The sequence below is a fragment of the Bombina bombina genome, chromosome 8 (genome assembly GCF_027579735.1).
Source record: "Bombina bombina isolate aBomBom1 chromosome 8, aBomBom1.pri, whole genome shotgun sequence".
Taxonomy (NCBI): Eukaryota; Metazoa; Chordata; class Amphibia; order Anura; family Bombinatoridae; genus Bombina; species Bombina bombina.
In genome coordinates, this window is record NC_069506.1 from 112,211,726 (window position 1) to 112,237,259 (window position 25,534).

At 39.7% G+C, this 25,534-nt stretch overlaps 1 protein-coding gene across 3 annotated transcripts in view; it reads left to right on the forward strand.

Moving 5' to 3' along the window:
* Window positions 1-25,534, forward strand: part of DVL1 (dishevelled segment polarity protein 1) — a 533,666-nt gene that overhangs the window by 272,862 nt on the left and 235,270 nt on the right. For all 3 annotated transcript variants that reach the window (XM_053690518.1, XM_053690519.1, XM_053690521.1), the window contains exon 4: window positions 20,791-20,903. In XM_053690518.1, coding sequence (XP_053546493.1) covers window positions 20,791-20,903 — 113 coding nt within the window. The remainder of the gene's footprint in view (window positions 1-20,790; window positions 20,904-25,534) is intronic.

The following is a 25,534-nucleotide window of genomic DNA, read 5'->3' on the forward strand; positions in this document are numbered from 1 at the left end:
ATACCACATCTTGAGTATCCAGTTTGTTTGCTGATTTCCATTTGAGAGTGGCCTTGCTGATGTAAAAGTATGATTTTATGTATTTAGTTTGTGAGTGAAAACTCTAAATAGCACGCCACTTGTAATCTGGCTCTTTGTTGTTGAGTTCTCATGTGTCATGATATATACATAAAGTAATGGTATAGTGTGAATCTGCTAGGACTGCTGAAAAAAACAATATATATTATGTAGGGGTTTCTCACTGAAATATAACCTACAGTGGGGGTTAAATGTTAGCAGAATTTAAAAACTCCTAAACAACTCATGGGTGGAAATGGTTCAGCAATTAAAGGGTTAAGACATTTCTGCTTTTAGTTTTAAATAAGAGTACTAATTATCAATGGAAGTTAAACTCTAGTATAAAAAGTGTACGATATGATTTCACTTCTTATCTTGGTTTGGAAACTATTGGCTAGATTACGAGTTTTGCGGTATGGGTGAAAAAGCAGCTTTAAGGCTCATAACGCTGCTTTTTCACTACTGCTGGTATTACGAGTCTTGCAGGTTTAGGGGCACCGCACACTTTTTTGGCTGTAACACAACGTAATTACTGCAGCTTTCAAAAAGTCCTTTCTCTTGTTAAGTGTGTTCAGTCCACGGGTCATCCATTACTTATGGGATATATTCTCCTTCCCAACAGGAAGTTGCAAGAGGATCACCCAAGCAGAGCTGCTATATAGCTCCTCCCCTCACATGTCATATCCAGTCATTCTCTTGCAACTCTCAACAAAGAAGGAGGTCGTGAGAGGAGTTAAGAGTTTTTTACTTAATTATTCTTCAATCAAAAGTTTGTTATTTTAAATGGCACCGGAGTGTGCTGTTTTTTCTCTCAGGCAGTATTTAGAAGAAGAATCTGCCTGGGTTTTCTATGATCTTAGCAGACGTAAATAAGATCCACTAGCTGTTCTCGTTCATTCTGAGGAGTGGGGTAACTTCAGAAAAGGGAATAGCATGCGGGGTCCCCTGCAAATGAGGTATGTGCAGTAAAATATTTTCTAAGGAATGGAATAGACTAAGAAAACACTGCTGATACCCATATGATGTAAGTACAGCCTTAAATGCAGTAGTAGCGACTGGTATCAGGCTGATAAATGTATGCGCAGTAGAGTTATTTTCTAGGGAATGGAATTTGACTGAGAAAATAATGTTAATACTGAAATAATGTATGAGCCTTAACTGCAGTAGAAGCGACTGGTAGCAGGCTTAGTGATAACTTTACATAACATTTGAAATGTTTGTTTTTAAAACGTTTACTGGCATGTTAATCGTTTTGTGAGGTACTTGGTGATAAATCTTTTAGGGCATGATTTTTTTCCACATGGCTAACGTATATTTCTGCATGGAAACCGTTATATCAGGTCTCCCACTGTTGTAATATGAGTGGGAGGGGCCTTTTTTTAGCGCCTTGTTGCGCAGTTAAAATTCAATCACAGTCTTCCTGCTTCTTCCTCCTTGATCCAGGACGTCTCCAGAGAGCTCAGGGGTCTTCAAAATTTATTTTTTGAGGGAGGTAATCAGTCACAGCAGACCTGTGACAGTGTGTTTGACTGTGATAAAAACGTTAACTGTTAAATTGATTATCCGTTTTGGGTATCAAGGGGTTAAATCATCCTTTTGCTAGTGGGTGCAATCCTCTGCTAATTTCATACATTTACTGTTAAAATTTGGTTGCTATAACTGAATTAGTTCATTGTTATTTCAACTGTGACAGTTTTTTTGTGTTTTTAAAAAGCGCAGCAGCGTTTTTTATATTGCTTGTAAATTTATTGAAAGTATTTTCCAAGCTTGCTAGCGTCATTGCTAGTCTGTTTAAACATGTCTGATACAGATGAATCTGCTTGTTCATTATGTTTAAAAGCCAATGTGGAGCCCAATAGAAATATGTGTACCAATTGTATTGATGTTACTTTAAATAAAAGTCAGTCTTTACCGGTAAAGAAATTATCACCAGACAACGAGGGGGAAGTTATGCCGGCATGCATTGCGCCCGTCACTGCTGCAGCGGCATTCTGGTTTGAGTCTCTGGAAGAGGCTATTCGCACAGCACCATTGGATGAGATTATGAACAAGCTTAAAGCACTTAAGCTAGCTAATGCGTTTGTTTCGGATGCCGTTGTGCATTTAACCAAACTAACGGCTAAGAACTGCGGATTCGTCATCCAGGCGCGCAGAGCGCTATGGCTTAAATCCTGGTCAGCAGACGTGACTTCTAAATCTAAATTGCTTAATATTCCTTTCAAAGGGCAAACCTTATTCGAGCCCGGCTTGAAAGAAATTATTGCTGACATTACTGGAGGTAAGGGTCACACCCTTCCTCAGGACAGGGCCAAATCAAAGGCCAAACAGTCTAATTTTCGTGCCTTTCGTAATTTCAAGGCAGGAGCAGCATCAACTTCCTCCGCTCCAAAACAGGAAGGAACTGCTGCTCGTTACAGACAGGGTTGGAAAGGCAACCAGTCCTGGAACAAGGGCAAGCAGGCTAGAAAGCCTACTTCTGCCCCTAAGACAGCATGAAGAAAGGGCCCCCTATCCGGAAACGGATCTAGTGGGGGGCAGACTTTCTCTCTTCGCCCAGGCTTGGGCAAGAGATGTCCAGGATCCCTGGACGCTGGAGATCATATCTCAGGGATACCTTCTGGACTTCAAAGCTTCTCCTCCACAAGGGAGATTTCACCTGTCAAGGTTATCAACAAACCTAATAAAGAAAGAGGCATTTCTACAATGTGTACAAGACCTCTTAGTAATGGGAGTGATCCACCCAGTTGCGCGGACGGAACAAGGGCAAGGTTTTTACTCAAATCTGTTTGTGGTTCCCAAAAAAGAGGGAACCTTCAGACCAATCTTAGACTTAAAGATCTTAAACAAGTTCCTAAGGGTTCCATCGTTCAAAATGGAAACTATTCGAACCATCCTACCCATGATCCAAGAGGGTCAGTATATGACCACAGTGGACTTAAAGGATGCCTACCTTCACATACCGATTCACAAAGATCATTATCGGTATCTAAGATTTGTCTTTCTAGACAGGCATTACCAGTTTGTAGCTCTTCCCTTCGGGTTAGCTACGGCCCCGAGAATTTTTACAAAGGTTCTGGGCTCACTTCTGGCTGTACTAAGACCGCGAGGCATAGCGGTGGCTCCGTACCTAGACGACATTCTGATACAAGCGTCAAGTTTTCAAAATGCATAGCGCCTGCGTGGCCACGCAGGACCTGGTATGCAGACCTAGTGGACATGTCGTCCTGTCCACCATGGTCTCTGCCTCTGAGGCAGGACCTTCTAATTCAGGGTCCTTTCAACCATCCAAGCCTAATTTCTCTGAGGCTGACTGCATGGATATTGAACGCTTGATTCTATCAAAGCGTGGTTTCTCAGAGTCGGTTATTGATACATTAATACAGGCTCGGAAACCTGTTACCAGAAAAATTTACCAAAAGATATGGCGTAAATATTTATATTGGTGTGAATCCAAGAGTTACTCATGGAGTAAGGTTAGGATTCCTAGGCTATTGTCTTTTCTACAAGAGGGTCTAGAAAAGGGTTTATCTGCTAGTTCGTTAAAGGGACAGATTTCTGCTCTGTCTATTCTTTTACACAAACCTCTGGCAGAGGTTCCAGACGTTCAGGCTTTTTGTCAGGCTTTAGCTAGGATTAAGCCTGTGTTTAAGACTGTTGCTCCGCCGTGGAGCTTAAACTTAGTTCTTAAAGTTCTTCAAGGTGTTCCGTTTGAACCCCTTCATTCCATTGATATTAAGCTGTTATCTTGGAAAGTTCTGTTTTTGATGGCTATTTCCTCGGCTCGAAGAGTCTCTGAGTTATCTGCCTTACATTGTGATTCTCCTTATCTGATTTTTCATTCAGACAAGGTAGTTCTGCGTACTAAACCTGGGTTTCTCCTGTTAAGTGTAGTCAGTCCACGGGTCATCATTACTTCTGGGATATTAACTCCTCCCCAACAGGAAGTGCAAGAGGATCACCCAAGCAGAGCTGCTATATAGCTCCTCCCCTCTACGTCACACCCAGTCATTCTCTTGCACCCAACTAATAGATAGGATGTGTGAGAGGACTGTGGTGATTATACTTAGTTTTTATATCTTCAATCAAAAGTTTGTTATTTTAAAACAGCACCGGAGTGTGTTGTTCCTTCTCAGGTAGAATTTGAAGAAGAATCTACCTGAGTTTTTGGATGATTTTAGCCGGCGTAGCTAAGATTCATTTTGCTGTTCTCGGCCATTCTGAGGAGTGAGGTAAACTTCAGATCAGGGGACAGCGGGCAGGTTCACCTGCAAAGAGGTATGTTGCAGTATATTATTTTCTGAGGAATGGAATTGACTGAGAAAATACTGCCAATACCGATATAATGTAAGTTCAGCCTTAAATGCAGTAGTAGCAACTGGTATCAGGCTGTTATGTATATATGTGTACACTTCAGTATTCTGGGGAATGGCACTTCACTGGGATAATACTATATGCATATAACTTTTAGCCTAACTTGCAGTGGGAACGTCTAGCAACAGGCTGTTTAATGACATTTCATGTTATTTGATTTTAAACGTTTTTGCTGGCATGCTAAATTGTTTAATTATCTGAGGTACTGGGTGAAAAATAGTTTTGGGCACTGTTTTTCCACTTGGCTGTCGTTTATTTTAATTTAAGACAGTTTACTGAACTTCCCTCACTGCTGTGTGTGAGGGGGAGGGGCCTATTTTGGCGCTTTTGCTACGCATCAAAAATTCAGTCAAAAGTCTGTTTCTCTCCCTGCATGATCCGGATCGTCTCTACAGAGCTCAAGGGTCTTCAAAAATTATTTTGAGGGAGGTAATCACTAACAGCAGACCTGTGAGATTGTGCTTTGACTGTGATAAAAAAACGTTTATATTTTGTACATTTTTTTCTGCTATTAAGGGTTAGTTATCCATTACTAATGGGGGCAATCCTTTGCTAAATTTATGCCTTTACCGGGAAAAATTTGGTTTTTATAATTTCTCCGGTTCATTGTTATTCAACTGTCATAATTTTTTTCTGTGCTTCTTAAAGGCACAGTGCGTTTTTCATATTACTTGTAAATTGAGTGAAAAGTATTTCCAAGCTTGCTAGTTTAATTGCTAGTTTGTTAAACATGTCTGACTCAGAGGAATATCTCTGTGCTATATGTGCAAAAGCCAAGGTGGAGCCCAATAGAAATTTATGTACTAATTGCATTGATGCTACTTTAAATAAAAGTCATTCTGTACAAATTGAACATCATTCACCAAACAACGAGGGGGAAGTTATGCCGACTAACTTGCCTCACGTGTCAGTACCTGCATCTCCCGCTCGGGAGGTGCGTGATATTGTAACGCCGAGTACTTCAGGGCGGCCATTACAAATCACACTACAGGACATGGCTAATGTTATGACTGAAGTTTTGTCTAAATTACCAGAACTTAGAGGTAAGCGAGATCACTCTGGGGTGAGAACAGAGTGCGCTGATAATATTAGGGCCATGTCAGATACTGCGTCACAATTTGCAGAACATGAGGACGGAGAGCTTCATTCTGCGGGTGACGGATCTGATCCAAATAAACTGGATTCAGACATTTCAAATTTTAAGTTTAAGCTGGAAAACCTCCGTGTATTACTAGGGGAGGTGTTAGCGGCTCTGAATGATTGTAACACAGTTGCAATACCAGAGAAAATGTGTAGGTTGGATAAATATTTTGCGGTACCGTCGAGTACTGACGTTTTTCCTATACCTAAGAGACTTACTGAAATTGTTACTAAGGAGTGGGATAGACCCGGTGTGCCTTTCTCACCCCCTCCTATATTCAGAAAGATGTTTCCAATAGACGCCACCACACGGGACTTATGGCAAACGGTCCCTAAGGTGGAGGGAGCAGTTTCTACTTTAGCTAAGCGTACCACTATCCCGGTGGAGGATAGCTGTGCCTTTTCAGATCCAATGGATAAAAAGTTAGAGGGTTACCTTAAGAAAATGTTTGTTCAACAAGGTTTTATATTGCAACCCCTTGCATGCATTGCGCCTGTCACGGCTGCGGCAGCATTTTGGTTTGAGTCTCTGGAAGAGACCCTTGACTCAGCTCCATTAAATGAGATTACACACAAGCTTAAAACCCTTAAGCTAGCTAATTCATTTATTTCTGATGCCGTAGTACATTTAACTAAACTTACGGCTAAGAATTCCGGATTCGCCATTCAGGCGCGCAGAGCGCTGTGGCTAAAATTCTGGTCAGCTGATGTAACTTCTAAATCTAAATTACTTAACATACCTTTCAAGGGGCAGACATTATTCGGGCCCGGTTTGAAAGAAATTATCGCTGATATTACGGGAGGTAAAGGCCATGCCCTGCCTCAAGACAGAGCCAAACCAAGGGCTAGACAGTCTAATTTTCGTGCCTTTCGTAACTTCAAGGCAGGAGCAGCATCAACTTCCTCTGCTCCAAAACAGGAAGGAGCTGTTGCTCGCTACAGACAAGGCTGGAAACCTAACCAGACCTGGAACAAGGGCAAGCAGGCCAGAAAACCTGCTGCTGCCCCTAAGACAGCATGAAGTGAGGGCCCCCGATCCGGAAACGGATCTAGTGGGGGGCAGACTCTCTCTCTTCGCCCAGGCTTGGGCAAGAGATGTCCAGGATCCCTGGGCGTTGGAGATCATATCTCAGGGATATCTTCTGGACTTCAAAGCTTCTCCTCCACAAGGGAGATTTCACCTTTCAAGGTTGTCAACAAACCAGATAAAGAAAGAGGCGCTGTGTACAAGACCTTTTACTAATGGGAGTGATCCACCCAGTTCCGCGGTCGGAACACGGACAAGGGTTTTACTCAAATCTGTTTGTGGTTCCCAAAAAAGAGGGAACCTTCAGACCAATATTGGATTTAAAGATCCTAAACAAATTCCTAAGAGTTCCATCGTTCAAAATGGAAACTATCCGGACAATCTTACCCATGATCCAAAAGGGTCAGTACATGACCACAGTGGATTTAAAGGACGCTTACCTTCACATACCGATTCACAAAGATCATTACCGGTATCTAAGGTTTGCCTTCCTAGACAGGCATTACCAGTTTGTAGCTCTTCCATTCGGATTGGCTACGGCTCCAAGAATCTTCACAAAGGTTCTGGGCGCTCTTCTGGCGGTACTAAGACCGCGAGGAATTTCGGTGGCTCCGTACCTAGACGACATTCTGATACAAGCGTCAAGCTTTCAAACTGCCAAGTCTCATACAGAGTTAGTACTGGCTTTTCTAAGGTCGCATGGGTGGAAGGTGAACGAAGAGAAAAGTTCTCTCTTTCCACTCACAAGAGTTCCCTTCTTGGGGACTCTTATAGATTCTGTAGAAATGAAGATCTACCTGACAGAAGGCAGGTTAATAAAGCTTCAAGATGCTTGCCGTGTCCTTCATTCCATTCAACACCTGTCAGTGGCTCAATGCATGGAGGTGATCGGCTTAATGGTAGCGGCAATGGACATAGTTCCCTTTGCACGCCTACATCTCAGACCTCTGCAATTGTGCATGCTAAGTCAGTGGAATGGGGATTACTCAGATTTGTCCCCTACTCTGAATCTGGATCAAGAGACCAGAAATTCTCTTCTATGGTGGCTTTCTCGGCCACATCTGTCCAGGGGGATGCCATTCAGCAGACCAGATTGGACAATTGTAACAACAGACGCCAGCCTACTAGGTTGGGGCGCTGTCTGGAATTCCCTGAAGGCTCAGGGATCATGGACTCAGGAGGAGAGTCTCCTTCCAATAAACATTCTGGAATTGAGAGCAGTTCTCAATGCCCTTCTGGCTTGGCCTCAGTTGACAACTCGGGGGTTCATCAGGTTTCAGTCGGACAACATCACGACTGTAGATTACATCAACCATCAAGGAGGGACAAGAAGCTCCCTAGCGATGATGGAAGTATCAAAGATAATTCGCTGGGCAGAGTCTCACTCTTGCCACCTGTCAGCGATCCACATTCCTGGAGTGGAGAACTGGGAGGCGGATTTCCTAAGTCGTCAGACTTTTCATCCGGGGGAGTGGGAACTTCATCCGGAGGTCTTTGTCCAAATACTTCGACTTTGGGGCAAACCAGAGATAGATCTCATGGCGTCTCGCCAGAACGCCAAGCTCCCTTGTTACGGGTCCAGGTCCAGGGACCCGGGAGCGGTCCTGGTAGATGCTTTGACAGCACCTTGGACCTTCGGGATGGCCTATGTGTTTCCACCCTTCCCGATGCTTCCTCGATTGATTGCCAGGATCAAACAGGAGAGAGCATCGGTGATTCTAATAGCGCCTGCGTGGCCACGCAGGACCTGGTATGCAGATCTAGTGGACATGTCATCCTGTCCACCTTGGTCTCTGCCTCTGAGACAGGACCTTCTAATTCAGGGTCCTTTCAAACATCAAAATCTAATTTCTCTGAAGCTGACTGCTTGGAAATTGAACGCTTGATTTTATCAAAGCGTGGATTTTCGGAGTCAGTAATTGATACCCTAAATACAGGCTAGGAAACCTGTTACCAGAAAGATTTACCATAAAATATGGCGTAAATACTTACATTGGTGCGAATCCAAGAGTTACTCATGGAGTAAGGTTAGGATTCCTAGGATATTGTCTTTTCTACAAGAGGGTTTAGAAAATTGTTTATCTGCTAGTTCCTTAAAGGGACAGATCTCAGCTCTGTCCATTCTTTTACACAAACGTCTGTCAGAAGTTCCAGACGTTCAGGCTTTTTGCCAGGCTTTGGCCAGGATTAAGCCTGTGTTTAAAACTGTTGCTCCACCATGGAGCTTAAATTTAGTTCTTAACGTTTTACAGGGTGTTCCGTTTGAACCCCTTCATTCCATTGATATTAAATTGTTATCTTGGAAAGTTCTGTTTTTGATGGCTATTTCCTCGGCTCGTAGAGTCTCTGAGTTATCAGCCTTACATTGTGATTCTCCGTATCTGATTTTTCATTCAGATAAGGTAGTTCTGCGTACTAAACCTGGGTTCTTACCTAAGGTTGTCACTAACAAGAATATCAATCAAGAGATTGTTGTTCCATCATTGTGTCCTAACCCTTCTTCAAAGAAGGAACGACTTCTGCACAATCTAGATGTAGTCCGTGCCCTGAAATGTTATTTACAGGCAACTAAAGATTTTCGCCAAACTTCTTCCTTGTTTGTCGTTTATTCTGGACAGAGGAGAGGTCAAAAAGCTTCTGCTACCTCTCTCTCTTTTTGGCTTCGTAGCATAATACGTTTAGCCTATGAGACTGCTGGACAGCAGCCTCCTGAAAGAATTACAGCTCATTCTACTAGAGCTGTGGCTTCCACTTGGGCCTTTAAGAATGAGGCATCTGTTGAACAGATTTGCAAGGCTGCAACTTGGTCTTCTCTTCATACTTTTTCCAAATTTTACAAATTTGACACTTTTGCTTCTTCGGAGGCTGTTTTTGGGAGAAAGGTTCTTCAGGCAGTGGTCCCTTCCGTATAAAGATCCTGCCTGTCCCTCCCGTCATCCGTGTACTTTAGCTTTGGTATTGGTATCCCAGAAGTAATGATGACCCGTGGACTGACTACACTTAACAGGAGAAAACGTAATTTATGCTTACCTGATAAATTCCTTTCTCCTGTAGTGTAGTCAGTCCACGGCCCGCCCTGTTTTTTATGGCAGGTCTAAATTTTTAAATTATACTCCAGTCACCACTGCACCCTATAGTTTCTCCTTTCTCGTTTGGTTCTCGGTCGAATGACTGGGTGTGACGTAGAGGGGAGGAGCTATATAGCAGCTCTGCTTGGGTGATCCTCTTGCACTTCCTGTTGGGGAGGAGTTAATATCCCAGAAGTAATGATGACCCGTGGACTGACTACACTACAGGAGAAAGGAATTTATCAGGTAAGCATAAATTACGTTTTTTACCTAAGGTAGTTTCTAACAGGAATATCAATCAAGAGATTGTTTTTCCATCATTATGTCCTAATCCTTCTTCAAAGAAGGAACGTCTTTTGCATAATCTGGATGTAGTCCGTGCCCTGAAGTTCTACTTACAGGCAACTAAAGATTTTCGGCAAACTTCTTCTCTGTTTGTCGTTTATTCTGGACAGAGGAGAGGTCAAAAGGCTTCGGCCACCTCTCTCTCTTTTTGACTTCGTAGCATAATACGTTTAGCCTATGAGACTGCTGGACAGCAGCCCCCTGAAAGAATTACGGCTCATTCCACTAGAGCTGTGACTTCCACCTGGGCCTTTAAGAATGAGGCCTCTGTTGAACAGATTTGCAAGGCTGCAACTTGGTCTTCACTTCATACCTTTTCAAAATTTTACAAATTTGACACTTTTGCTTCTTCAGAGGCTGTTTTTGGGAGAAAGGTTCTACAGGCAGTGGTTCCTTCTGTTTAAATGTTCCTGCCTTGTCCCTCCCATCATCCGTGTACTTTAGCTTTGGTATTGGTATCCCATAAGTAATGGATGACCCGTGGACTGAACACACTTAACAAGAGAAAACATAATTTATGCTTACCTGATAAATGTATTTCTCTTGTAGTGTGTTCAGTCCACGGCCCGCCCTGTCTTTTTTTGAGGCAGTTCTAAATTTTAATTAAAACTCCAGTCACCACTGCACCCTATAGTTTCTCCTTTCTTGTCTTGTTTCGGTCGAATGACTGAATATGACATGTGAGGGGAGGAGCTATATAGCAGCTCTGCTTGGGTGATCCTCTTGCAACTTCCTGTTGGGAAGGAGAATATATCCCATAAGTAATGGATGACCCGTGGACTGAACACACTACAAGAGAAATAAATTTATCAGGTAAGCATAAATTATGTTTTTTCAATGGGACTTCCATAGTGCCGGTATTACGAGTCTGCCTGGGAGGCCAAAAAGGGAGTGGTACACCCTATACCGCCAAGATCGATACCGTAAACTGAAAGTCAGTAGTTATGAGTATTGCGCTACAAAGCTGTACCATAAAACACATAACTAAAGTGCTAAAAAGTACACTAACACCCATAAACTACCTATTAACCCCTAAACCGAGGCCCTCCTGCATCGCAAACACTAAAATAAAATTATTAACCCATAATCTGCCGCTCCACACATCGCCACCACTATAATAAACATATTAACCCCTAAACCGCTGCACTCCCGCATCGCAAACACTAGTTAAATATTATTAACCCCTAATCTGCCGCCCCTAACATTGCCACCACCTACCTACATTTATTTACTCCTATTCTGCCGCCCCCAACGTCGCCACCACTATACTAAATTTTTAACCCTTAAACCTAAGTCTAACCCTAACCCTAACACCCCTAACTTAAATATAATTAAAATAAATCTAAATAAAACCTACTATCATTACCTAACCCTAACACCCCCTCACTTAAATATAATTAAAATAAATCTAAATAAAACCTACTATCATTACCTAAATAATTCCTATTTAAAACTAAATACTTACTATAAAATAAACCCTAAGCTAGCTACAATATAACTAATAGTTACATTGTATCTAGCTTAGGGTTTATTTTTATTTTACAGGCAAGTTTGTATTTATTTTAACTAGGTAGAATAGTTACTAAATAGTTATTAACTTTTTAATAACTACCTAGCTAAAATAAATACAAATTTACCTGTAAAATAAAACCTAACATCTAACCTTACACTACAATTAAATAAATTACATAAATTAAATACAATTACCTAAATTACAAAACACCCCCCACTAAATTACACAAAATAAAAAAAGAAATTATCAGATATTTAAACTAATTACACCTAATCTAATAGCCCTATCAAAATAAAAAAGTCCCCCCCAAAATAAAAAAAACCCTAGCCTAAACTAAACTACCAATAGCCCTTAAAAGGGCCTTTTGTGGGGCATTGCCCCAAAGAAATCAGCTCTTTTACCTGTAAAAAAAAAATACAAACAACCCCCAACAGTAAAACCCACCACCAAAACAACCAACCCCCCAAATAAAATCCTAACTAAAAAAAACTAAGCTCCCCATTGCCCTGAAAAGGACATTTGGATGGGCATTGCCTTTAAAAGGGCATTTAGCTTTTTTTCAAGTGCCCAAACCCTAATCTAAAAATGAAACCCACCCAATAAACCCTTAAAAAAACTAACACTAACCCCCGAAGATCCACTTACAGTTTTGAAGACCGGACAACCATCCTCAACGAAACCGGGAGAAATCTTCATCCAAGTGGCAAGAAGTCCTCAACGAAGCGGGGAGAAGTCTTCATCCAAGCCGGCAGAAGTAGTCCTCCAGACGGGCAGAAGACTTCATCCAGACGGCATCTTCTATCTTCATCCATCCGGTGCGGAGCGGCTCCATCTTCAAGACATCCGGCTTGGAGCATTCTCTTCAATCAACGTCTTCTTGCAGAATGAAGGTTCCTTTAAATGACGTCATCCAAGATGGCGTCCCTTGAATTCCTATTGGCTGATAGAATCAGCCAATCGGAATTCAAGGTGAAAAATCCTATTAGCTAGGTAGTTAGTAAATAGTTAATAACTATTTAGTAACTATTCTACCTAGTTAAAATAAATACAAACTTGCCTGTAAAATAAAATAAACCCTAAGCTAGCTACAATGTAACTATTAGTTATATTGTAGCTAGCTTAGGGTTTATTTTATAGGTAAGTATTTAGTTTTAAATAGGAATTATTTAGGTAATTATGGTAGGTTTTATTTAGATTTATTTTAATTATATTTAAGTTAGGGGGTGTTAGGGTTAGACTTAGGTTTAGGGGTTAATAAATTTAGTATAGTGGCGGCGAGGTTGGGGGCGGCAGATTAGGGGTTAATAAATGTAGGTAGGTGGCGGCGATGTTAGGGGTGGCAGATTAGGGGTTAATAATATTTAACTAGTGTTTGTTATGCGGGAGTGCGGCGGTTTAGGGGTTAATATGTTTATTATAGTGGCGGCGATGTCCGGAGCAGCGGTTTAGTTGTTAATAAGTGTAAGATTAGGGGTGTTTAGACTTGGGGTTCATGTTAGGGTGTTAGGTGTAAACATAAATTTAGTTTCCCCATAGGAATCAATGGGGCTGCATTACGGAGCTTTACGCTGCTTTTTTGCAGGTGTTAGACTTTTTTTCAGCCGGCTCTCCCCAGCGCTGCTGAAAGCAGCTCACCGCAGCTTTCAGCAGCGCTGGTATTGGAGTGTGGTATGGAGCTCAATTTTGCTCTACGCTCACTTTTTGCCTGCTAACGCCGGGTTTTTATATACCTGTAATACCAGCGCTGTAGGGAAGTGAGCGGTGACAATAACTTGCAAGTTAGCACCACACCGCTCATAACGCAAAACTCGTAATCTAGCCGAATGATAATTAAAGTCCACAGAACATCATAAAAAAGAGTTATTCAGCTCCACATTTAAAAAAAAACTTTGTATTATTAAATCCCAAGAATGTGTGCTATGTCTTTAAAAAAAAACATTTAGAAAATAGAAATAAAACAATCTGACCTTCGGATAGCAGATTTTTGAGATTTTTGTGTTCCTGTGTGTTTACATAAGCAGTTACACTATCATGTGTTAACACAAGTGATAATAAATGGTATTTTCCGTATTATTTCTCATTACTAGCAGGATACTCATTTGTGTATGTACTGTAAATATTTTATATTCCAATATTATACACATAGAAGAAAATGTTCTTTGTAGTTTTGAATTCATATATATATATATATATATATATATATATATATATATATATATATATATATATATACTGTATATATGTATATATCTATACCTGTGTATAAGTATATTTAAAATAAAAAGAGCATTGGAATGTAAAATATTCATAACTTCCTTCAGATTTAGCAATGTAGGTCTAACTCAGTGTCGGGTTAGCGCACGAGTATCCTTTAGTAGCTTATATATCAAAGAAATAGAAGTCAATCCAATCTTTGTCCATTGGATTAATTTATATATGTCACTATCAGCATTAGCTTTGATTTTATCAACCCAGTGACATAATGCCTCACCTGAAGGTTGGCAAAGTGGTGTAAATGTGGTCTGTTGTACTGTGTTTGCAACTCCCTGAAGGGAAGCATGTTACTGCCCTCACCTACTAATACCTTCTGAGAGAACCTTTCCATGTGGCTAACACACCAGTGGTAAATGCTTCCAGAAAATCTGGGTTACCCTGGAAAGGGAGATATTTAGTTGCTCTATGTGACCCTCCTAACTCATTACAGATTTATCCACACAGAGCAGAGGTCACCATCTTTGAGTGAGTTATCCTGTGTTTTCCTGGGTCATTGTATACATACTTCACCAAGCCATCTCCTAGGGTGGGCTCTCTCCTAGTTTTAAAATTGCACCCATTCTTCAAACTTTCACCCAAAACAGGATCCAATTTTAATATTTCTACAATTTTATTGATAATCCTTTTTATAGTACCAAATTTCCTACTATACCTTGTACTACAGTATAGTTTATCCTTTTTCTGTTGTTTCCTTACTGATCTCAGTTTGTTACCTAAAAGTAGTTGTCTATCCTTGGGGTACAATTTTACAATTATCATTGCACAAGCATTTCTAGTGAAATGCTTGTGCAATGCCGCCCCTTGCACATTCGTGGCTGCTAGCAGGGATGTCAATCAACCCGATCAGATCCGATCGGGCTGATTGCTGTCCACCCCCTCAGAGGTGGTGGATGAGTTAAGGAGCTGCGCTGCTTCTTAACTTCCGCTTCAGGTGGACCTAAAGCGGAGTGGGTCGGAAGCAGTATCCGCTGCTTCCTAAATCGACCCCATAGAGCGAACTTGCTCTCTGTTGGCATCAGATCCTTTTTATTATATTCACGTTTCAGCATCCTATCCACTAGTTCCAATGAGTGCTTATAATAAGAGACTTCCGTAGTGCAGTTTATTCTTACTCTTACGAATTGGCCTTTGGATATAGCTTTCAGTAAGTGTTTAGGATGGCATGAATCCGCTCTAAGCTCTAAGCTTTAAATTGCCAGTTCTTTCCTTTGTAATTCTACTTATGTGATTCCATATTCCCAGTGGCCAAAACATCTAAATACTTTATTTTATGTGCCTCATATTCAAATGTGAACTTGAGGTTGAGATGATTGCTGTTCATATATTCAATAAAAAACTTTTGTATCATTCTCACTAAACAATAAATCATCTATGTAGCATACATCCAAGAGGAAAGGATTTGAGTCTCCAAAGATGTGGAACCACTCATACCAACCCAAATATAGGTTGGCATAAGATGGGGCAAATTTAGCCCCCATGGCAGTTCCACATCTCTGGAGATAAAATTGTCCCCCAAATTGAGTCAACATGTACTCCAATACCTGTAATATACACATAATTAAATAATAATTATAGGTACTGTGTTCTTTCAAGAAGAATTCAACTGCCTTTAGCCCAAGATGGTGGGGGATGCAAGAATATAATGAACTGGCATCTATTGTTAGCCAGCTATAGGACGACTCCCACCTAACATGTTGTACTTTTTGTAAGTTGTACTTTGTATCCCTTAGGAAGCTGGGTAGATTAACTGAATTATTGTAGATTACTGAAGGTTGTAGAATATTGTTAACCCATTCTCCCAAATGCTCATTATGAAACCCTGACATAATTGGTCATCCCGGCTGGGAATGTAAATTTTAATGCACTTTCGGTACTATACTAAAATTGGCCACTTTGGGGTTTTTTTACAGCATGAGGAAGGGAAAGAGGCATTTCTATATTTCTTCACTTTTAAGCTACATTCTCCACAAGTAAACTTGCTAGTTCTATGTTTTTATTGATTACTTTTTCTTTTAGGTTTTTAACTGTAAATAAGGTTCAATTATATTGTATAGTAATAACAAGAGAAAAATGCACCGAGTGTAATTTACATGTATAGTAACATATGTATTGAGGGCCAAAATATTGTGGCTCTGGTGATTACATTGTATCAGTGTGGTGGATATACATATACTTTAGCACCAACAGAGGAAACAGGAAGATGGGTGTAAATACAGCCCAGGGTACAAGAAATAGTAGAAGTGGGTGTGTCGATATACCTTGCAGATATCTGCACTTATATTCTTATGCTTGCACAGAACACTCAAACTCAACCCCCCTGGGGTCCTGGCGCTCGTCTGAATAACAAACAGGGGTTCCTCCCTCCCCACATTAATTAGATAATGTAGAGACCTGACCTTATGGTTACCCAAAGATGCATGCAGTTATAGTAAACAGTCCTGACTGGCAAATAGTAACACAATTACCTTGCAGCGGTTCTGCACATACCTCCTTGCTTGCAAATCTCCGGCGGCTTAATACATTCCACACCTGGGATGCAGCTTCAATCTCTGTTGTGCAGCAATTTCACTGACAGTTGTAGGTCATCCTCGGTCCCATGTCCTACGAGCACTTCCAATCGTTCTGCCAAACCCTGCAGCCCTCAGCTGTGTTGTCCGTGCTCACTCCGACCAAAACATGAAGTAACAGAAACAAGAAATTTTGAGAAGCACGGAGACACGGCTGGTTAACACATTTATTAAACAGGATATCCAACCGAATTTACAAACACAGTGTTCGGAAACTCACTCCTTCATGCCTCCAGCTGCCATCCACAAAGGGTCTTTAGAGGTGTAGCCAAGAGCCAATTCATCCGTCTAAAAAGGAACTGTACCATTTCATTGGTGTATGAAAAACAGGCAGATGAATTGGCACTCAGACTAAAGGAAAGAGGTTACAGTTCTCAGACAATTAGCAAGGCGAGAAAGGCAGTGGAGAGAATTCCTAGAGAAACGTTATTGATCCAGAATAGGAAGGAACAGGGTGAGCTTAATGCAAATGAGAATCCCAATACTAGGGTTGCCTTTATTACTGAGTATTCTAGACAATATGGTGAAATTTGACAGATAGTAGGCAAACATTTCAAGCTTTTGGCAGCGAACGATGGCTTGATTGATGTAATAGACCAAGGGGTTAGGTTTGCTTACAGGAAGAACAGGACGATTGGGAACATTGTAGCACCCACTAGGATTGGGTCTGAAAGTCCTGTTGTATCCTCTTGGCTTAGTTGTGTAGGTGTGTTTAGATGCCACCACCACACTTGTGTGGCATGTGAGAGGGTTAACGTAGGGGATACCTTCAGCTCATCTGTAACTGGGGAAAGATTTAGGATTAAATTTTGTTTGAATTGTAGACAAACCTATATTATCTACCTAGTTACTTGCAATATATGTTCCCTTCAATACGTAGGACTCACAACAAGAGAGGCCAGAACACGTATTAAGGATCACATGTCAGATATTAGAGTAGGTACCATGACAACCCCTTTGGTCAGGGACGTCACTGAAAAGCATCAGAAATCACTGGGGTCCTTTACGTGGACCATCATTGACAAGATTCCTCCAAGGAAGGGACTAATTGACAGAACACACAAATTGGGAGAGAGAGAGGCCTTCTGGATATTTAAACTGAAAACAAGAGTTCCAGAAGGCCTCAACTCTGAATTTGACTTGATCAATTTTTGGTCAGTCTAGGTTCACACTTCTAGTTAGAGATCAGGGAGATGTGCTTGGATGCACTATATGGCACGTTATTATGGGCCTCTACCTTGACCCTTAATAAATAATAAATCTTCAGTAAGACCCTGTGTTTGGTCTCTCCCCTTACATGTAAATATATATACATTTAGTGATTGTGTTTAGTTTAGTTTAATTTTATCATTATTTGTAGCATCACTTGCTTGTTTAAAGGCATAATACCTAGGACCACTATTGGGTTCCTTTAAATAATATTCAAAGTTTAGGAATGCTTAATTATCTAGTTTCATATCTGCATAATATATCCTTGAGGTCTCAACTCCCAACTAAACATGAAGCTCCCCTACGGACATTTCTAAGTTCGTCAGTCTTAATCAACCTAAGTATGAAGCTGAAGAGGTTAATGTAATCGGAACTGTCTTTCCAGTATACACAAACACTTTCACGGATTTCGCCAATACCCTAGGATATGCTTCATCATGAAGTACAGTGTAAAAACGCTAGTTATTAATTCACTTACTGAATTTCTGTACTTAGATTCAGAGAGGTTGTATAGCGCACGGACTGAAGTGGGCATGTAACAGGTACTGCTTACGCAAACAGAGGGGGCGTGTGACATCAACATGCCGGATTGGTTGTTGCCATAGGAGGGTGTGAATTACCGGCAACCAACCGCTGTGAGGGCTATGGTTTTTAAACCACATTAGGTTTACATGTATTTTATCTTGGCTATGAGTAAGGCTCACGCCGAAACGCATTAGCCGATGTTTCTGCTAGCTCTCTAAGTTGACAATTTCTTCTCTGTACTTTTAACCGGGGGCAGAGGCCCTCCGAACACTGTGTTTGTAAATTCGTTTGGATATCCTGTCCAATAAATGTGTTAACCAGCCGTGTCTCCGTGCTTCTCAAAATTTCTTGTTTCGGATATACATATACATACCACCCGAGCTGACAGATGAAGAGATTGTGCATTTGATGGTTTGGTTTTCTCATTGGTTGACCCAGCTGTCACATCACTTCTGATGACAGAAATATTGAACCGGGATTCCCTCATTTGGGAATTGTATTACTGAATTAATGAGACGAAAGGTGATGGCTTCGAAAGAGAGAGAACAGCACTCCATGAGATAGAACAGAAGCTAGAATAACTTCCATGCCTGTTCATTTTTATTGTAACTCCTCAGGGTGCATGTTCTTTTTTCAAACTATGCCCCTTCACAGAGAAAAAATATCCTGAAGCATATCATTCTGACTCTGCCCAAAGACAGTCCAGTGCCAAAATACCAGGCTATTTTTCTCTGAACAAGGGAAGCAACAACCCCAGACGATTGTTTCGGCCTCCTATGGGCCTCATCAGTGAGGTGCAGTTGTATCTCTCTTAAAGGTGATGGCTTGATTCACTTATTAGACAATAGTAAAATGGGTAAATGGATAGGTGTTTTAAAGGCAGTTTACCATCTTTGAAAAGAGCAAGAAAGAGCATGAAACGCGTCAGTTTATGTAGCTGTTTGGAATTCATAAGTCTACATATGGTGGCCGATTTATTATTGTGCGGGCGGACATGATCTGTTGTAGCATACGCTGTCAGCATTTATCATTGCACAAGCATTTCTAATTAAATGCTTGTGCAATGCCGCTTCCTTCAGATTCGGGGTGTCAATCAATCCATTATTTCCATGACAACTTCCGTTAATTTAATTCACATGTGTATTTAATGTTGCCAAATCCGATTGTTTTTATTCAAATTGTATTGCCTGAGGAAACAACCAACTTACGGTCGAGAAACGTGTAGCAATGTTGGAATAAAAGCTTGTTACTATTAACTTTATCGGGAATTGTCATTTCTCTTTAACTGCACATCAAGCTTACCGCTAGCATTCACCCATCGTATAGGAACTAGGCCTTCCTAAAGCACAGCCAAGAGTACTTCGGTGTCAAAGACACAGTGGATCAATGAACCGGAACAAGGGTTCCTAAAGCACAGTCGAGAGTACTCCGGTGCCAAAGACACAGCGCATCAACGAGCCACATCAGTGTGCTAACCACTGTAAGAGTTAGTCTGTCTGCTAGCACCGGTCATTAGTACGGTGCATTTCTATCTGGTAAGCCTTTTCTTTTTTGCACCCTCTTTGGTCTTAAAAAGGCTGATTTACACTATGAGGTGCCCTCTTCTTTTTGTTTGATTGTCAATCAACCCGACCGTATCAGGAAGGGGCAGATTGCTGTCTGCCGCCTCAGAGGTGGCTGACGAGTTAAGGAGCAGTGGTCTTAAGACCGCTGCTTCTTAACTCTCCTTTCCGGCGAGCCGAAACAGATGCATTAGGGCCGATTGACGGGTTGATAAATTGACCCCATGGAGTGTACTACACTGTTTTACTTGACAATGAAATAAAAGTTTAGAAATTTTAAATATAACTTTTACTGTTGGGCTACTCTTTTGACACTGGGATGTTGACACATGAATTACTATCAATTGTTGTGAGAGCCTCATCTAAAGAATTGTAAGTGTTTTTTTGTGATTGTACTATTTAAAGGAGACAGGAATAGCGCCAGGGTCGTGCACTTGTGAATGTCTAGGTGCCAGTTTTACAGTTCTCGTTGAATGTGCACTCATAGAAAATCAAAAAGGCAAAAATGTATTTTCAATAGGTTCAAGGTGTAGAATTTGAACTATCCAATAATCCTGCAAATATGTGTTTGAAAAATGTTTTCTTATTGATTTAAATACTGTAGAAAAGATATTTAGGACTTGTGCCACAAATGCACTTGAAAAGGCATGAGATGCATTTTGCAGGGGAATTCTGATAGATTGGAATGGGTCCCTGGATTCATTAAAGAAATAATCAAATAGCTATGTAGTGACCACATATTTTGCTCTTGTGATGAGCTCACAACTGACCTGCATATTATGGGAATGTCACGGTTTGGGAGCACTTCCCCTCTGTCCCTCCCACATCTTTCTCTTCAGGACAAATTTTACATTTTTTAAAGTGAAACCAGGGACTACCCAGACTCTGCCCACTGACCTCCCCAACCCTGTATAACCCCACCCATGAAAAAGCAATGACCCTGCCCCTTTCAGCAATGACTCCACCCACATAACACATGCAACACCCATATAGCATATGAGACTCCACCCTCAAGCCTCACTAACGCCTAAAAAACGTCTTAGTCCCAGAAGCTGTTCAAGAGATTTTAGGTGGAATGTTGAGTCACCTTTGAGGCTTTAAGTAAGATTGTTTTATTTTGATTTTATTTCAGCCCTAATGCTGGTAGCAGTCGAGATGGATTGGACAACGAGACAGGAACAGATTCTGCGGTTAGCCATAGAAGAGACCGGCACCGACGGAAGAACAGAGAGACACATGATGATGGTAGAGTAACTTTCTATATTTCCAAAATACATGTCGGTTCCTGTAGTATGTTTATGTTAAAAAAAAAAAAATTGAATTGCCAATGTAACTTATAAGGAAAATGGTTATTTTTATTTCAAATATTTGTAAAACGGTAGTAGCACGCTCCTTGCTCTCATATTAATAGTCATTGAATATGAATACGTGTTGTGCCTGTTTGTAATACAAAATACCACCTTCATAATTAATGAATTTACAAATCTGGTATTATTATTAAATCTGGTATTATAATACAATTTTTTTTATATCTAATATCTCTTCATTTGCAATCATGTGTGCTTTGGAAGGGGAGGGGGCTGCTACAGACTTTGCCCTGGGGCTCATGATACAATTATTCAGATTTAAAAATAAAATCTAATCTGACTTGCACAGAAAACTTCTGTCTCCTTCAGCTACGCTTATTTTAGCCTGATAACGTGTAAAATGTGTATATAAAATCCCATCCGGTTCCTTGACTGTTTAATCAAATTTACGTTTTATTCCCAGACACACCAGGCGGTACATAACATCACGCCCATCTGTAGGGTTCAACTATAAAAATACTATCTGTGCCATCATTTAGGTGTGGGGAAATATATATATATATATATATATATACTGTATATACTGTGTATATATATATATAGCAGTAAATAACGAACTTGCACTCACTGGTCTTATCAAACAATCTTTTACTGTGACAAAAAGTGTAACGTTTTCAGGGACAAGGTATCCCCTTCCTCAGACAAAGGGGATATATTGTCCCCGAAACGTTACACTTTTTGTCACAGTTAAAGATGGTTTGATAAGACCAGTGAGTGCAAGTTTGTTATTTACTGCTGTTAATTTTCACTAGCACCCTGGCAGTCATTTAAAAAGTGAGAGTGCACATCTCAGCTATTTATACATATATATATATATACAGGGAGTGCAGAATTATTAGGCAAATGAGTATTTTGACCACATCATCCTCTTTATGCATGTTGTCTTACTCCAAGCTGTATAGGCTCGAAAGCCTACTACCAATTAAGCATATTAGGTGATGTGCATCTCTGTAATGAGAAGGGGTGTGGTCTAATGACATCAACACCCTATATCAGGTGTGCATAATTATTATGATGGTGTATGGTCTTTCCTACGGCGCTAACTTACAAGACTTAAGCTCCTATAACGAGAGGGTCTCTAGATACCCAAGAGGGAGTTAAACAGAATAGTTAAGTGTTTAGGAGCGCCTATTAAAAGGCTAAGTCTAAAGAGGGTATAAATAAAAATATGTCGTTAAGTATACCAGCACAAGGAGCCCAAGTGTGTAAAGGGTATTTACAAGTTTAATATAGCTTTTAAATTAACAATTTATTAAGGCAATATCTTAGTGTCTATAATCGCAAACAGATTTACAAAAGCATAAAAGTATATGGATCCATATCACTTCATAGATAAACAAAAAACATTCACTGGTGTACTGTATCTAATAAAATCAATTTTACAGTCTATGATAAAATTGGTCTGGATAAAGTCAAAAGGATGTACAAATGATACAGTAAAATACAGTAAAATACAATAGAATAAAATACAGTAAAATACAATAAAATACAAAAATAATGCAATAAAATTCAGAAATGATGTAAAAAAGCAGAAATGATGTAAAAAAGCAGCCAATGGGGATAGGTCGTGTGGCCTAGGATAAAAACAAATATGTGAAAAAAGTCTTCCTGATTTGATTTAAGAAAAAATGTGATATTCTTTTTGAAAAATAAAGTGAAATTTTGTGAAATTTTGTATTTAGCCTGATGAAGGATGTGATAAAAATGTGTAAGTCCCCTTGTGAGAAGTCAAAAGGTGTCCAAAATTAAGTCAATAATCCACAAAAAAAAAAAAAGTCACTTATAAAAAACAAAAATCCAAAATGTCAAAAAATGATGAAATCCAAAAGAATTTAGTAGTGATAGTGTGATGTCCAATAAAAGTCAAAAAATGCCACCTGTGTTTATGGATCAAACTGTGAATAACTGAAAAAATGGAAATCCAACTGACCAATTTCTTGAAAATATTGGATGTAAGAAACAATAAATATAAAAAAGATATATAAAAAAGAATTATGAAAAATGTTTATAAAAAATGTAAGACGATCCAATCCCTGTGAAAAAAGAAAAGTACAACATAGAGCAGTATCGTTTAAAATACGTTTGCACAAGTAGAAATAAAACTCACCATATATGCCAACGCGTTTCGGCCCACCAATAGGGCCTTTATCAAGACTGATATATGGTTGGTGAGAGTGCTTGCTTTATACTTGTTTGATTTATGACATTTGCGCCAAAATTCTCAATTGCGCCAAAAAACTTGCGCCAAAAATTCGCGCCAAAAGTAAGCCTTTGAACCCGGAAGTATAAGATAGACCGGATATGAGTAGCTTCGGTTTCGGATAAAAACATATATTACAATATTATGGCCCATATATAAGTCCTTTGTTTTAGACTCATTTTGTTAATGTCCCTTATAAGTAATAATTGGCAGTTGGGGACTTGCTGGGTGTCTTGTACCGGATGTTTACATTCTACCGGAAGTTAACTGAAACCGGAAGTTGATTTTGAGAGCAAAATTTGACCGGAAGTGTGATACCGATAGTAACATTTGTTACACTATAGAGGCCCAGATATTGATTACTGCCCTCCTTAAGGACTCATTGTGCTGGTAACCCCAAAAAACATTAATTCGGCAGTTCGTGCCTTACTCGCCCCATAATTGGTACTCGATTCCTGAGGAAGCCGTTCTACCGGAAGTGGATACATACCGGAAGCTAACAGAAACCGGAAATTGGTTTCTTACGTGGAAAGCAGAATTTGTCTAGGGGAGGCGGTAGACATGTGTCTGAGATTTGTGAATGAAAACATTGTGGGATCTTGAATTTAGTATGGGAATCATTCACCTGTTTTGTTAAAATGACATAAAATAAGGAACATAAATTGAATAAAGAAAGATGTTTTTGATTAAAACTGTGAACATAAAATCAATAAAGAAGTTTTTGATTAAAGCTGTGATGTGGTCTCCAAATCTGAGATTCGTTTATAATTATTTATTTTAATCGCATATAAATTCTGACCTGAGTGTAAAACGAGATTGGAATATAATCTTAGTTATGAAAATAACCTATAGTTGTGGTAACTTATTCTCTTATTATTTAGGAGTTATTAAATCTTATTATTTAGGAGTTGTCTAACTATCTGGATTTAATAACTCCTAAATAATAAGAGAATAAGTTACCACAACTATAGGTTATTTTCATAACTAAGATTATATTCCAATCTCGTTTTACACTCAGGTCAGAATTTATATGCGATTAAAATAAATAATTATAAACGAATCTCAGATTTGGAGACCACATCACAGCTTTAATCAAAAACTTCTTTATTGATTTTATGTTCACAGTTTTAATCAAAAACATCTTTCTTTATTCAATTTATGTTCCTTATTTTATGTCATTTTAACAAAACAGGTGAATGATTCCCATACTAAATTCAAGATCCCACAATGTTTTCATTCACAAATCTCAGACACATGTCTACCGCCTCCCCTAGACAAATTCTGCTTTCCACGTAAGAAACCAATTTCCGGTTTCTGTTAGCTTCCGGTATGTATCCACTTCCGGTAGAACGGCTTCCTCAGGAATCGAGTACCAATTATGGGGCGAGTAAGGCACGAACTGCCGAATTAATGTTTTTTGGGGTTACCAGCACAATGAGTCCTTAAGGAGGGCAGTAATCAATATCTGGGCCTCTATAGTGTAACAAATGTTACTATCGGTATCACACTTCCGGTCAAATTTTGCTCTCAAAATCAACTTCCGGTTTCAGTTAACTTCCGGTAGAATGTAAACATCCGGTACAAGACACCCAGCAAGTCCCCAACTGCCAATTATTACTTATAAGGGACATTAACAAAATGAGTCTAAAACAAAGGACTTATATATGGGCCATAATATTGTAATATATGTTTTTATCCGAAACCGAAGCTACTCATATCCGGTCTATCTTATACTTCCGGGTTCAAAGGCTTACTTTTGGCGCGAATTTTTGGCGCAAGTTTTTTGGCGCAATTGAGAATTTTGGCGCAAATGTCATAAATCAAACAAGTATAAAGCAAGCACTCTCACCAACCATATATCAGTCTTGATAAAGGCCCTATTGGTGGGCCGAAACGCGTTGGCATATATGGTGAGTTTTATTTCTACTTGTGCAAACGTATTTTAAACGATACTGCTCTATGTTGTACTTTTCTTTTTTCACAGGGATTGGATCGTCTTACATTTTTTATAAACATTTTTCATAATTCTTTTTTATATATCTTTTTTATATTTATTGTTTCTTACATCCAATATTTTCAAGAAATTGGTCAGTTGGATTTCCATTTTTTCAGTTATTCACAGTTTGATCCATAAACACAGGTGGCATTTTTTTACTTTTATTGGACATCACACTATCACTACTAAATTCTTTTGGATTTCATCATTTTTTGACATTTTGGATTTTTGTTTTTTATAAGTGACTTTTTTTTTTTGTGGACTATTGACTTAATTTTGGACACCTTTTGACTTCTCACGAGGGGACTTACAC